Here is a 12,760-nt window from a genome sequence, read left to right as displayed (position 1 = left end):
GCAGCATGAGGGACCAGAGCATGCAGTACAGTAATAATAGTAGTACTTTCACCTAAGGGGGGAGGAGGGGTGTTGTGATTGAGTGTGTGTTGTGTCTGTGTTGGTTGTGATATGAGTGTGTGTGTTGTCTGTGTTGGTTGTAATTGAGTGTGTGGTGTGTTGTGATGTTGTGTGTGTCTGTGTTGTGATATGTGTGTGGTGTGTTGTGATTGTGTGTGTTGTGATTGTGTCGGTGTTTGAGTGTGTGTTGTGATTGTGTGTTGTCTGTGTTGGTTGTGATTGTGTTTGTGTGTGTGATTGTGTGTTGTGTCTGTGTTGGTAGTGATTGAGTGTTTGTGTTGTGATTGAGTGTGTGTTGTGATGTGTGTGTGATTGTGTTTGTTTGTGGTGTGTTTTTGTGTGTGTTGTGATTGAGTGTGTGTTGTGATTGAGTGTGTGATTGAGTGTGTGTTGTGATGTGTGTGTTTGTGTTGGTGTGATGTTGTGTGTGTCTGTGTTGTGATATGTGTGTGGTGTGTGATTGTGTCTGTGTTGTGATGTGTGTGTTGTGATTGATTGAGTGGATGTTGTATGTGTTGGTTGTGATATGAGTGTGTGTGTTGTGATTTGAGTGTGTGGTGTGTGTGTGTTGTGATTCTGTGTGTGAGTTGTCATTGAGTGTGTGATTGAGTGTGTGTTGTGATGTGTGTGTTTGTGTTGATTGTGATTGTGTGTGGTGTGTTGTGTCTGTGTGTGGTGTGTGTGTTGGTTGTGATTGATTGTGTGTGTTGTGATTGAGTATGTGTGTTGTCTGTGTTGGTAGTGATTGATTTTGTGTTGTGTTTGGGTGTGTGTTGTGATTGAGTATGTATGCTGTATCTGTGTTGTGACTGTGTGTGTGTGTATGGGTGTTGTGATTGAATGCAGCGATGCACAAACTGGGGGGTGTATGCTCTCCCAAGCTTGGCGATTGGTTAGACAAACAAAATTGACTTTGACGCACGCTCAGCAGCAGTCAATGCACGCACACACACACAGCCACACGCGGACACACACACTCACAGCCACACAAACACACACAGAAATAGCCCCGATCCATGCCCCCTGCTTGTGCTTGCAAAATTATGCAGAACACCCTGTGCGCATGCTTGGAGAGTTGGTGATGTCACCGCTCTCAGCGACAGTGTGGACGCAGCCTAATTTTGCAAGCGCAAGCTGTTGAAATAAGTATTTAGACATATTTGTATTTACATTGTATACCGTTTAATAAAGGTTTTCAGGCAGGAGGGGCCCGAGAAATTTCATGGATGAAAAGGGGGGCTCGGCATAAAAAGTTTGCTCACCCCTGGACTCTACACTATGTCTTTTCTTCTTTTGTATTGAATTTTTGCAAGCGGTGAAGACACCTCCATAAGCTGCATACCACTGTTGCTGCTATATGGGAGAAAACTGCAGCATAAAGATACCTTTACATACACCTTAACACAGATTAATCTGTGAGTATAAAATTCATTGGATGAATGAAGTTTGGATTTCATAATCTCAGTTCAAGACATATTGCACTATATGTATATGTTTTTCTATTTTGCATGATATTGCGCTCCTTGATCATCTTGGACACCTAAATATAATAGAGATTGCAAAAAGAGAAAATACAAGGCTGAAAGAAGAAAATTCTGATTTGACAGACCATGTCAATGAAAAGAAGGAAAAGCTGCACGATCTACAAAAATTAAAGAAACTATTGGAAGATGAAAAGTTTGAAGCATTGGAGCAACACACACAAGCAGAGCACCTTTTGCAGAACCAACTGCAAAGTCTGCGTACGCTCCTCCAGAATGCCAAGGAGAAGCAGCGATCTCTGCAGGAAGAAAATCTGTAGGCTGCTAAAGAAGTACAAGTGCTGCAGGAACGTCTGATTACCCAGTGTGTCCCTGCAGAGCAGCATGAGAAACTGAAGGCTACCATGAGCTTCACCAGAGCATCGCTAGAGTCCAAGCTTAGAGGCCAGGTGACTTGGTACAAGTTGGAGCACAAGAAGGTTCAGAAACTGAGGCAAGCAGCTGTGGCCCTAACAAAGAAATTCAGAGCGCTCCACAATATAATGAAGTTGGAGAAAAAGGTTACAGAATTAAAACAGAGTGAGGCTCTGTGGACCAGTAAAGTACAGGTGTCTCCACTACAGGAAAAGGTATTGGCCCTGCCCAAGTGTCGGTATAACACAGCGACTAAACCCCATGAAGACAAGGGTACAGTGAGAACTTGGGACACCACTCAACTGCAAAACGAGAGTGCAAAGTTTGAACCGTCTGCACTAGCACTAGCTAAACATTCAGCTGCCCAATAGGCAACAAACAAAGGTATGACTGCAGAATCAAAACAAAAAGAATCCTAAACTGATGAAACTGAAAAGATAGGACGTTCTCTGGAAATGGATGCGGAATCGCAACTCAATTCCAAAGAAGTTGAACTGACAACTACATTGAGTGGAAAAAGAAGGGCAGAAGGACAGCTTCAAGATCTGAAAACTCAAATAGCTATTCTTGAATACTCTTTAAATAATACCATGAAATGGCATGAGCCTTGGATAGTAGAAATAGATTCCGGACATCAGACATAATTCAAAAGTAAGCTGACAGAGGCTTTGCAAGACCTGAGCAAGGGAACTCTCATGACCATGCGGTCAGTAGAAAGACTGTTCTTGGAAAAAGTCCTCCTCAAGCGACTGAGGAGTGCTGATCTCAAGCACCCTCTGGAAGAGACACTAACAACCTGGAGAAAGGGCTCCAATCTCCATGAGACTGAGGGTTCTCTTATTCCATCCACTATCATTCGAGCCGCTGTGATATCTCGAGTGAGAGTGGAAGGATGGGCTTCGCCCATGGTAAGCCCGAGCTTACCACAAACAGGGAAGTTATGTTCTGCTGTGCCAGCCTTTATGCTAAAACTTCACAGGGGCATTGTGGTTGCATGTCCTGAATTCCACTCGCAATATATGATGCATCCCCCATGCTCATGCTGCATTTGCGCTGCCCGGCACCCGCGGTTGAACTGCGTTTTTTTCTCTGTTGATCTGTTTAATTATAATGGTTCGGATTTAATTGGGGGCAATTCTTCGCGTATTCCCCAGGTGGCAGATATTCTTGAATTGTAATGAATTCTAATGTGTACACTACTGTACATGTGCTACAGTAATGTGTCAATTTGCAGGTGTTTTAAAAAACAACACAGTGGTCCATTGTGAATTGACCTTGCTACTGAAGAAGTTACAAAATAAAAAAAATTGGACTCAGTAATAATATATGCACCTGGATTGAAAACTGGTTAAAGGACAGACAACAGAGGGTTGTCATAAATGGAACTTTTTCAGGTTGGCTTAAGTCGTGAGTGGAGTACCTCAAGGATCGGTACTGGGACCCCTGCTTTTTAACTTGTTTATTAATGACCTTGAGGTTGGGATCGAGAGCAAAGTCTCCATCTTTGCTGATGATACTAAATTGTGTAAGGTAATAGAATCAGAGCAGGATGTAATTTCTCTTCAGAAGGACTTGGAGAGACTGGAAACGTGGGCAGGTAAATGGCAAATGAGGTTTAATACAGATAAATGTAAGGTTATGCATTTGGGATGCAAGAATAAAAAGGCGACTTACAAATTAAATGGAGATATATTGGGGGAATCCTTGATGGAGAAGGATTTAGGAGTGCTTGTAGACAGCAGGCTTAGCAATAGTGCCCAATGTCATACAGTAGCTGCAAAGGCAAACAAGATCTTATCTTGCATCAAACGGGCAATGGTTGGAAGGGAAGTAAACAGAATTATGCCCCTTTACAAAGCATTAGTAAGACCACACCTTGAATATGGAGTACAATTTTGGGCACCAATCCTTAGAAAAGACATTATGGAACTAGAGAGAGTGCAGAGAAGAGCCACCAAATTAATAAAGGGGATGGACATTCTAACTTATGAGGAGAGGCTAGCTAAATTAGATTTATTTACATTAGAAAAGAGGCGTCTAAGAGGGGATATGATAACTATATACAAATATATTCGGGGACAGTACAGGGAGCTTTCAAAAGAACTATTCATCCCACGGGCAGTACAAAGGACTCGGGGCCATCCCTTAAGGTTGGAGGAAAGGAAATTTCACCAGCAACAAAGGAAAGGGTTCTTTACAGTAAAGCACTCTTTGATAAAGTCCCACGACGGGATGAAATGCGTCAGAGGTCTCTCTGTGATGTACAGCACCATCGTTTAATAAAGCTGATTTTAATCCATTTCTTGGCTGAGTTCCATTCACGCAGTGACCGCCTATACTCCATTTAACTCTTTACAGTAAGGGCAGTTAAAATGTGGAATTCATTACCCATGGAAACTGTGATGGCAGATACAATAGATTTGTTCAAAAAAAGGTTGGACATCTTTTTAGATGGGAAAGGTATACAGGGATATACCAAATAAGTATACATGGGAAGGATGTTGATCCAGGGATTAATCCGACTGCCAATTATTGGAGTCAGGAAGGAATTAATTTTTCCCCTTAATGGGGTTTTTTGTTTGCCTTCCTCTGGATCAATAAGTAAGTATAGATATAGAATAAAGTATCTGCTGTCTAAATTTAGCATAGGTTGAACTTGATGGACGTGCGTCTTTTTTCAACCTCATCTACTATGTAACTTTGTAACTATGTAACTATGAATCAAAGGCTGGTAGCTTAATAGAGTACGGGTTTCTGCAGAAATGAGGGGGAGATGGAGATGGAGAAGGGGAGAAGATAGAGAGAGAAAATGAGATGAGGTGATGGTCAGAGAGAGGAAAGGGGGAAATGGAGAAATCAGAGAGAGAAAAGTTTATAGTGAAAACCAGGTCTAGGTAGTGGCCATCCTTGTGGGTGCTGGCTGCAGTCCACTGTTGAAGACCAAAGAAGAGGATAGCGAGAGAAAGCGGGTAGCCCAAGGGAGAGAGGTGTCATCAGTGTGGAAGTTGAAGTCCCCAAGGAGAAGAACAGGGGAGCATGAGGAGAGAAAAAAAGAGAGCCAGGATTCAAATTGAGAGAGAAAGGCAGAAGGGGGATGAGTAGATGTAGGTGGGCGATAGATGACCGCCACGTGAACAGGGAGAGAAGATCTGGACAGTGTGAGCCTCAAAGGAGGGAAAAGCAAGAGAGGGAGGAATAAGAAGGGTACAGTAACGGCAGAGAGAGGAGAGGAGGAGCCCCACGCCTCCACCCCTGCCATCAGGGCGCAGAGTGTAGGAGAAGGAAAGGCCACCATAAGAGAGGGCAGCTTCCAGAGCAAAGTCAGACTGAGTAAGCCAGGTCTCAGTTATAGCAAATAGGAGCAGAGAGTGAGAGAGAAAGAAATCATGCAGAGAGAGGAACTTGTTAGAAAGGAAGCGAGTATTCCAAAGGGCACAGGAGAAAGGGAGAGAGGAGGAAGGGTGGTAGGGGATGGGTATGAGGTTGGAGGGGTTGACACTAGAAGGAGTAGAAGTTGAATTTGGCAGGCGAGGATGAGAGCATGTAGAAATAAGGCAGGGACCAGGATTACGAGAGATATCCCCAGAAGCAAGGAGGAGAAGCATGGATAGAAATAGAATGTGTGAGGCTGATTTTGTAGGGGTATTGTATTGTATGTCTTTATTTATATAGTGCCAAAAGTGTACTCAGCGCTTCACAAAGAATACAGTACAAGAAATTTAAAAAATAGAATAAGTGCAGCAAAAATCAGACAATGGGAAAGGAAATCCCTGCCACAAAGAGCTTACAATCTAAGATGTTTGAGGGGAAACTTACAGAGACAGCAGGTAGGGGATAAGTGCTGTAGATGGGTGTGCTTGGCCACAATGGGTGGTATAAGTGACTGTGGGACAATAGCCATGAGTGCAGGCTATTGGGATGCTTGATTAGTGGGGCAAGTGTTAAGGTTAGTCAGTGTTAAATGAAAAGGTTAACACAATTTACTGGGGAAGAGATGGCAGGGAGGCGTGGGTGAGATCAGGTGTGTATGTCTGGCTTCAGGCTTAGGGGAGATCCCCAGCAGGAAGGAGTAGATAGAGGGTGTGAATAGAGGATTTGTGTGGGTGTTTTTTATTTAGGGTTGTTGGGAGAGAGGTGTATAAATAATGGTGCAGTGGGTAGTGGGGAAGTTGGAGATAACAGGGACATTCACCAAGGAATGAGGAAACAGTAAACAGAAAAAGCAATAAGGAGGGCATAGTGAGATACAGGAGGAGAGACTTCCCAGTTATTGGAGGATAGTAATAGTACAATTAATCACAGCTTTTAGAAACTAAAGTACTCACAGTTGTAAAGATGTTGTTCAGAGTTCAGATCTTCCTCCAATCTTCAACTCCAATTTCTACTCCAAGATTAACTCTGCCACACACTTAAATCTTACACTTTGATGTTACACAGCCATATGGCTAACAGCCAAGATATCCTGCCTTAAGTATTCTAAAACACAGCCACATTGACTAATAATTAAGGGAGGGGTCTGCCTAATCAACTCACACCAAATTGTTAATTACATTTTAGGATCTTGCCACTTGATAGAATCCAGCTCACACATACCAATGTTAATACATTTTAAAATCTGTAGCAATTGATAGTGGAATCCAGCTCACACATACTTAAATGTTACACTTTGATGTTACACATCCAAGGGGTGTGTTTTAAGGCAGGGGTATAGCTGTGTAGTGGCAGAGGTCGCAGGTAAGAAAGTAGTTCATGTGAACTGAGAAGTGGTGAAGACAGGAGAGATGGAGATATATGAAAAGAGTTGGAGACATGAGGCTGGTAAAAGAAGTGCATAATTTGAAAACAAGTGAGGTCAGAGAAACTAGAAATAGTAAATGCGGCATCACAGCAATAGTAAAGTGCTGAGGTGCAGTCTGGACTAGATAATGTCCTCCTTTCCAGCATAGATCAAATCCAGGATTCAGGGCCAGTAGGTGTTGTCCACTCCTTTTGAACTCCCTTTTAAAAACAACTTTACAAGCTACTTGAAACCTGGCTACTTCAAACATCGCTGAAAACAGCATAAGGCTGCTGGGCTTTTAGATTTATAGGTCTAAAATGTCACCTGACTGAAATTAAATTCAGCCCAGACAACTTAATTAATACATGTGAGGCACATTACAAACAGATGTTTTTTTAAACCGGGTGTTGTCCTGCTTAAGTGACAAAGCTGAATTTAATTAAGACACACATCAAGGGGTGATTGATTTAGATACAGAATTCAAATATAGTTTTTACCAGATAGTTGTAACAAGTTGAATTGACTAAAATAGGCAGCTGGGGATGATTTAGAGACAGAATTCAAATATAGTTTTTACCTGAAAATAGAAGAAAAAGATGACCAATCCAGTAGTCCAATACTCTTCCCAACTCCCTTTTAAACTCCAACATTGCCAGCTACTTGAAACATTGCTACTTCAAACATGGCTTAATTGTAAAGCAATACATTTGTTTTGATGCAACGTCGCTGTCGCCATCACCGACACTATAAGCGCGACCTTAGAATGGAGCTTGCTACCTCCGACGTCACTTTTCAGTGACGGAGCCTCGTGTCTGGGACCCGGTTGTCTCCATCAGAGTCGGAGGCATGGAAATGAGAATGCACTGGAGGGATGCCATGGGTCACACAATGAAGTCAATCCTATGTGTTTCGCTCTAGGCGTGATCTTCCTCAGGGATTATTGGATTGTGAGAGAATTCAGACCATTTATATGATTTGAAATAAATGTATGTATGTGTCTCTTTATTTAAATACCGCCAAAAGTGTACTAAGCGCTTCACAAAAAATACCGTTTTTTAGGGGAATTATAATAATACAGGGAATTATAATAATACAATGAGCGCAGCAAAATCAGACAATAGGAAAGGAAACCCCTGCCCTGAAGATTTTACCATCTAAGTGGTACTATGATGAGAGATTTATGGAGACAGCAGGGGAGGAAATACGTGCTCAAGGCAGCATTGCTTGTCCACAATGGTTGGCAGGAGTGACTGTGGGTGTGGGACAATAGCCACGAGTGCAGGCTATTGGGATGCTTGATTTGTGAGGCAGGGTTTAATGTTAGTCAGTATTAACTCAGATAGTTTAACACCATTTGCAGGGGAAGAAGTAGCAGGTGTGTATATGGCTGGGTCTGGGATTAGGAGAGATCCCCAGAAGCAGGAAGGAGTAGATAGAATGAGGGTGTGAATAGAGGATTTGTGTGGGTGCTTTATATTGAGGGGTAACGAAGTTGTTGGGAGAGAAGTGTATAAATAATGGTACAGGGTATGGGCACAGGCATAGGTGGAGGAGAGGAGATATTAAGAAATGTTGATAGGAGGGGAGTAGGGAAGTTGGGGGGAACAGAAACGTTTACAAAGGAGTGAGAAAACAGTAAACAGAAAAAGCAATAGGGGTGGTATAGTGAGCTGCAGGAGGAGAGAATGCCCAGGTGTTGGAGGATATGAAGAGTACAAATTATCAGAGCATTTAGAAAGTCAAGTTCTCACAGATGCAGAGTTGTTGTTGTTGTGCAGAGTCCAGATCTTCATGTATTCTTCACCTCAAATTCTAACTCCAGTATTAACTCCACAGACACTTTATATGTGACACTAAAGATGTTACACAGCCAATCAATTAAATCAAAACAATAAAAATGTAAATAAAAATTTATTTAAAATGTTATACAAAAAAACTAATATTTAGGCATGTGTAACAAGGTAGAATGACCATAAAATGGTGGTAGAGATTAAGAACACAGTGGTTAAATATTATTGAATATTATGTCATATTTATATGTAATATACTATTGGAATTTATTATTAATATTAATGTTTTTATGCTCATTACATAATTGATTCCAAATCATATAAATCATCTGAAGTTTCTCATAATCCCATAATCCCTGATGAAGGTAATGCCTACAGAGAAACGCGTAGGATTAACTGCATTGTGGATTGACTGCATTGTGTGACCCATGGCATCCCTCCAGTGCGTTCTCATTTCCCTGCCTCTGACTCTGACATTGCGAAGACATCCGGGTTTCAGAAGTGAGGCACTGTCACTGACGAGTGACTTCGGGGGTAGCAAGCTCTGTTCTAAGGCTGCGATTATAGTAAGCAGTGCGTTGCTTTCTCGTGACAATGTGACGTCACACGCTGACGTCAGCAAGGGGGGAGGCACAAAAGGCAAGATGGAGATGTGATTGGCTTGCCACCAGTCACGTGATGCATCCATCGCTGTGTATCATAAAATCATTTGTCTTCTATGCTTTTGGTCTCCATGTCGCTACGCAGTGTCGTCACGGTCACCCCACTCTGGGCACCCGCGACGGACTTCAGGTACTGGTTTTGGAGCTGCGCGCCATCGCCATAACTTTAAGCGCGGCCTAAGTGTCACTGGGGACCAGGCACTTACACATTTAAAACCGGGTTCATATCACTGAGCAAAGCCAAGAAGTAAAATAAACTGTATTTTATTCCGTAGGAACAGGCAAACACACATTGAATAGGCAGAAGAAAAATACACTTACTGGAGGTTTGGGGTTGAAACACTGACTTTTCTAGTTGAAATAACGTCTGTAAATAGTCCGTTGGTTGACCGGGACTTAGCCCAACAGGTTCTGGAGCCCAAATCGGCATGAGCCTCCAGCAGCTCCTGCACTTTCCACTCCAAAGGGTACTGAAAGTCTGACTTAGGAACTTTTCTGCTTAAAGTCCTGTAGCTGTTTCCTTGCTGTCTCCGCAAGGCTTCTATGGGCTTGGAGTCACTTAGAACTCCTAGGATTTAGGATCTTGAGAACTTGGAAATCTTGGCAAAACCATGGAATCACATTGAATCACTGGGGAAAAAACCTGCTCTCTGGGCTGGCTGCTCACTTTTTTTATAACTTTTCAAAGTCATTCCTGCAGTATTACAGTCAATCCGTATAGAGGGAACTTCATCTCAAGCCACTCACACACTTTGCCAGGTTTGTGAAAGCTGGCACCTATGGCTTCAGAATGGCACTGGGCATGTGCGACAAAACCGCCATCTTGCTTATTTGTCATGCTAAGCTCCTGCAGGGCTGGGGCCTCTCTGTCTAGGGAGGTGACAGTTTGCCAGGATGGCCTGTATTTACACAACCATCTTATTTAAATGGCTTTCACACCCCTGGCAAAAAGTGTCCCTTTCATCTATGGACCTAGACCTTACACTAGTCTTTATTTCTTACCCACAGCCAACTGGATCTTTAAACATTTTAACTTGACTTTTAAAACTCCCACGGGCTTATCTTAATAAAAACCCTCTCAGCCTTATTCTTGACTGGAGTAAACCCCAAACCTTTATACTAGGTTTAGGGGGTCTGGGCAAACACTGGGCACCCCCTCATTACACTGGGGACACCGGTGTATGTTGCAGGGACACATTAACCCCTTCATGCCCCATTTACCTTTTCTGGTCTATGCTGAAGCAGGACCCCCTAGTGATGAGTTGCAACAACGCTTTCATGGTAGAGTTTTGACCGGAGCACTGCGCTTCAACATAGCTGGGAATCTAACCTGATCCCTGGGTATGTTTTTGGGGTCTCCGGTAACTTTGGAACCCCGCTAAATAGACGCAATCTGAAATGTTTCTCGGTCAATCCTACCCTGAAACTCACAGCCTGGCCGTCACCACTTGCTAGCACTCCTGGAAAGGGTGAAAAATGAAAAATGGCAAGTGTCGCATTTTTTATTACATGTACAGTAATGCATGCACAATACACGGGTTCAAGAGCTGACACTCTAGGACCCCCAAAACACAGTTCAGGGGCAAACAAGTAGGCTTTACCTTTATTATAAAGCCTGGTTACCCCCTCACCGTCACAATAAGCAACTAGCATCTCCCCACAGAAGAAAGGGAGAGGATCCTTCTGCCCAGCTGCCTTGTTCAGGACCAGGTTCGGGACCTAAGTTACTGAAAGCAGGATTGTGCAGAGACACTGGAAGAGGAATAGACCGTGTGCCTATTTCTGAGGTTATAACACCCAAAGCCACTGAACACTTTGTTTGTTTGTTTGTGAGTCTTATTTCACTTCCAATACATCCTGAGTATTACTCGATTGTACTACTGTGTTTCTTTTCTATTCCACCCCCTCCCCCCATTCCCCTCATCTTACCTGCTGAGGAAAGTAAACAAGTATACAGATTTTCTGCAGATCGGATGTGCTTTGTCCCTGACTGAGCTTGTTTTCTCACTTACTTTATGTGAGTGTAACATTTACCTTTTCAGTAATGAGCCAGCCAGGATACAAGCTTAACACTTGAGCATACTCCAACTTTCATTATACAACCCCGATTATACTGTATACTCATGTTTTAGATTATTGATAACTCTGAGTTATGGAGGATCTTGTTACGCCTACATCATGAACACGGCAATATACATGATAAAAATATAGCTACTTTTAAACATAGGTTTTTGAGGCACTGTTATTGGATTAATCCTCTACATCTTTTCCAGGGACAATGTTCAACCCAAGTGTTCATCTCAGCCTTGCCTCTTGTAACATCATGAGCTCGATCATGTTCGGTGACCGCTTTGAATATGACAACAAGGACCTACTGTCTATGGTACATGTGATTCATGAGTCATTTGAGCTCATAAGCTCTGCCTGCGGGCAGGTAAGTGCTATTTTGTGGGGGCAGAATTGTAATGTACTATATATATTTGCTTGTTGGCAATTAACCAACAGAAAACGTGCCTCAAATGTAAAAAGTTTGTTAATCACAGTTTTTAATGGTGATGAGATATTTATACTGTGATTAGTGATAACATAAAAACATAGTAATTAGGTTGCAAAAACATCCATGACCATCCAGTTCAAGTTACGTTAAATTCTAATCCGGAGGAATATAAAGAAATAAAATAATTAATGCTCTGTCTATGTGGTACCCTGATTAATCACATTTATGGATCAATATTCTGCATATGTTTTATCCTGATCAATCAAAAGTCTCCCTGCATCAAAACTCTGCAAATGTTTTATCCTGATTAATCAGATATCTCCCTGGATCAATACTCCATGTGTTAATTACTTTGACAATTATTTCTTAAATGTACCTACTGTATCTATACTATAATTCTAGAAAATATGAATTTAATTCATTTCTGCAGAAGATGAAAATAAGTGAACATTTTCATTGAGGAAGGAATTGGATCTTTTTAAAGGAAGACAACTACATAGATATGTTCTAGATGCAGTCCCACGTAGCCGAAGGGAAAACAACCTTTTGTAAGGAATTTGACAGTCTAAACATGTCACTGCCATTGCTCCATATCGGTCCTGGGAGGAATTGTGCCTTTAGTCACCTTATCCTTTAATGAAGGTTCCTATGAGAAGCAGATACATAGCACAGCGATGTGCAGTTGTTGTACTTTAGAAGCTTGACCCTGTATTTCCATGTTATTCTTCATAGCTGTATGAAATGCTCCCAGGTCTCATGAAGCATCTTCCCGGTAAACATCGCCAAATATTCCGTGACTTTGAGATCCTCTTAGCAATAATAGAAAAGAGAGTGGAGATGAGCAGACGGACGCTGGACCCAAGCAGCCCTAGGCATTACATTGACACATTCCTCATTAAAATGGACAAGGTATTGTAACCTAGATTATATTTGACTTGTAAAATTATAATTATTTATATCAGGGGTAATGCAAATGAGAGACGAGAAACCCTGCTTTAGCACTCAAGCTCAACCTCCAGAGATTTATGTAGGAATTAAAATATCAATTTTATTATTCTTACACATATATAATATAA

The 12,760-nt window shown here is 42.0% G+C and overlaps 1 protein-coding gene across 4 annotated transcripts in view; it reads left to right on the top strand.

Annotated features, from left to right (window-relative positions):
* The window catches only part of LOC142483682 (cytochrome P450 2A4-like), a 108,156-nt gene that overhangs the window by 32,821 nt on the left and 62,575 nt on the right, over positions 1 to 12,760 (top strand). For all 4 annotated transcript variants that reach the window (XM_075583702.1, XM_075583700.1, XM_075583699.1 and 1 more), the window contains 2 exons: positions 11,461 to 11,621; positions 12,417 to 12,593. In XM_075583702.1, the coding sequence (XP_075439817.1) occupies positions 11,461 to 11,621; positions 12,417 to 12,593 (338 nt within the window). The remainder of the gene's footprint in view (positions 1 to 11,460; positions 11,622 to 12,416; positions 12,594 to 12,760) is intronic.

This window comes from Ascaphus truei, unplaced genomic scaffold, assembly GCF_040206685.1.
Source record: "Ascaphus truei isolate aAscTru1 unplaced genomic scaffold, aAscTru1.hap1 HAP1_SCAFFOLD_356, whole genome shotgun sequence".
Classification (NCBI taxonomy): Eukaryota; Metazoa; Chordata; class Amphibia; order Anura; family Ascaphidae; genus Ascaphus; species Ascaphus truei.
The sequence above is the reverse complement of the archived record's forward strand: the minus strand, read 5'-3'. Positions and strand labels throughout refer to the sequence as shown.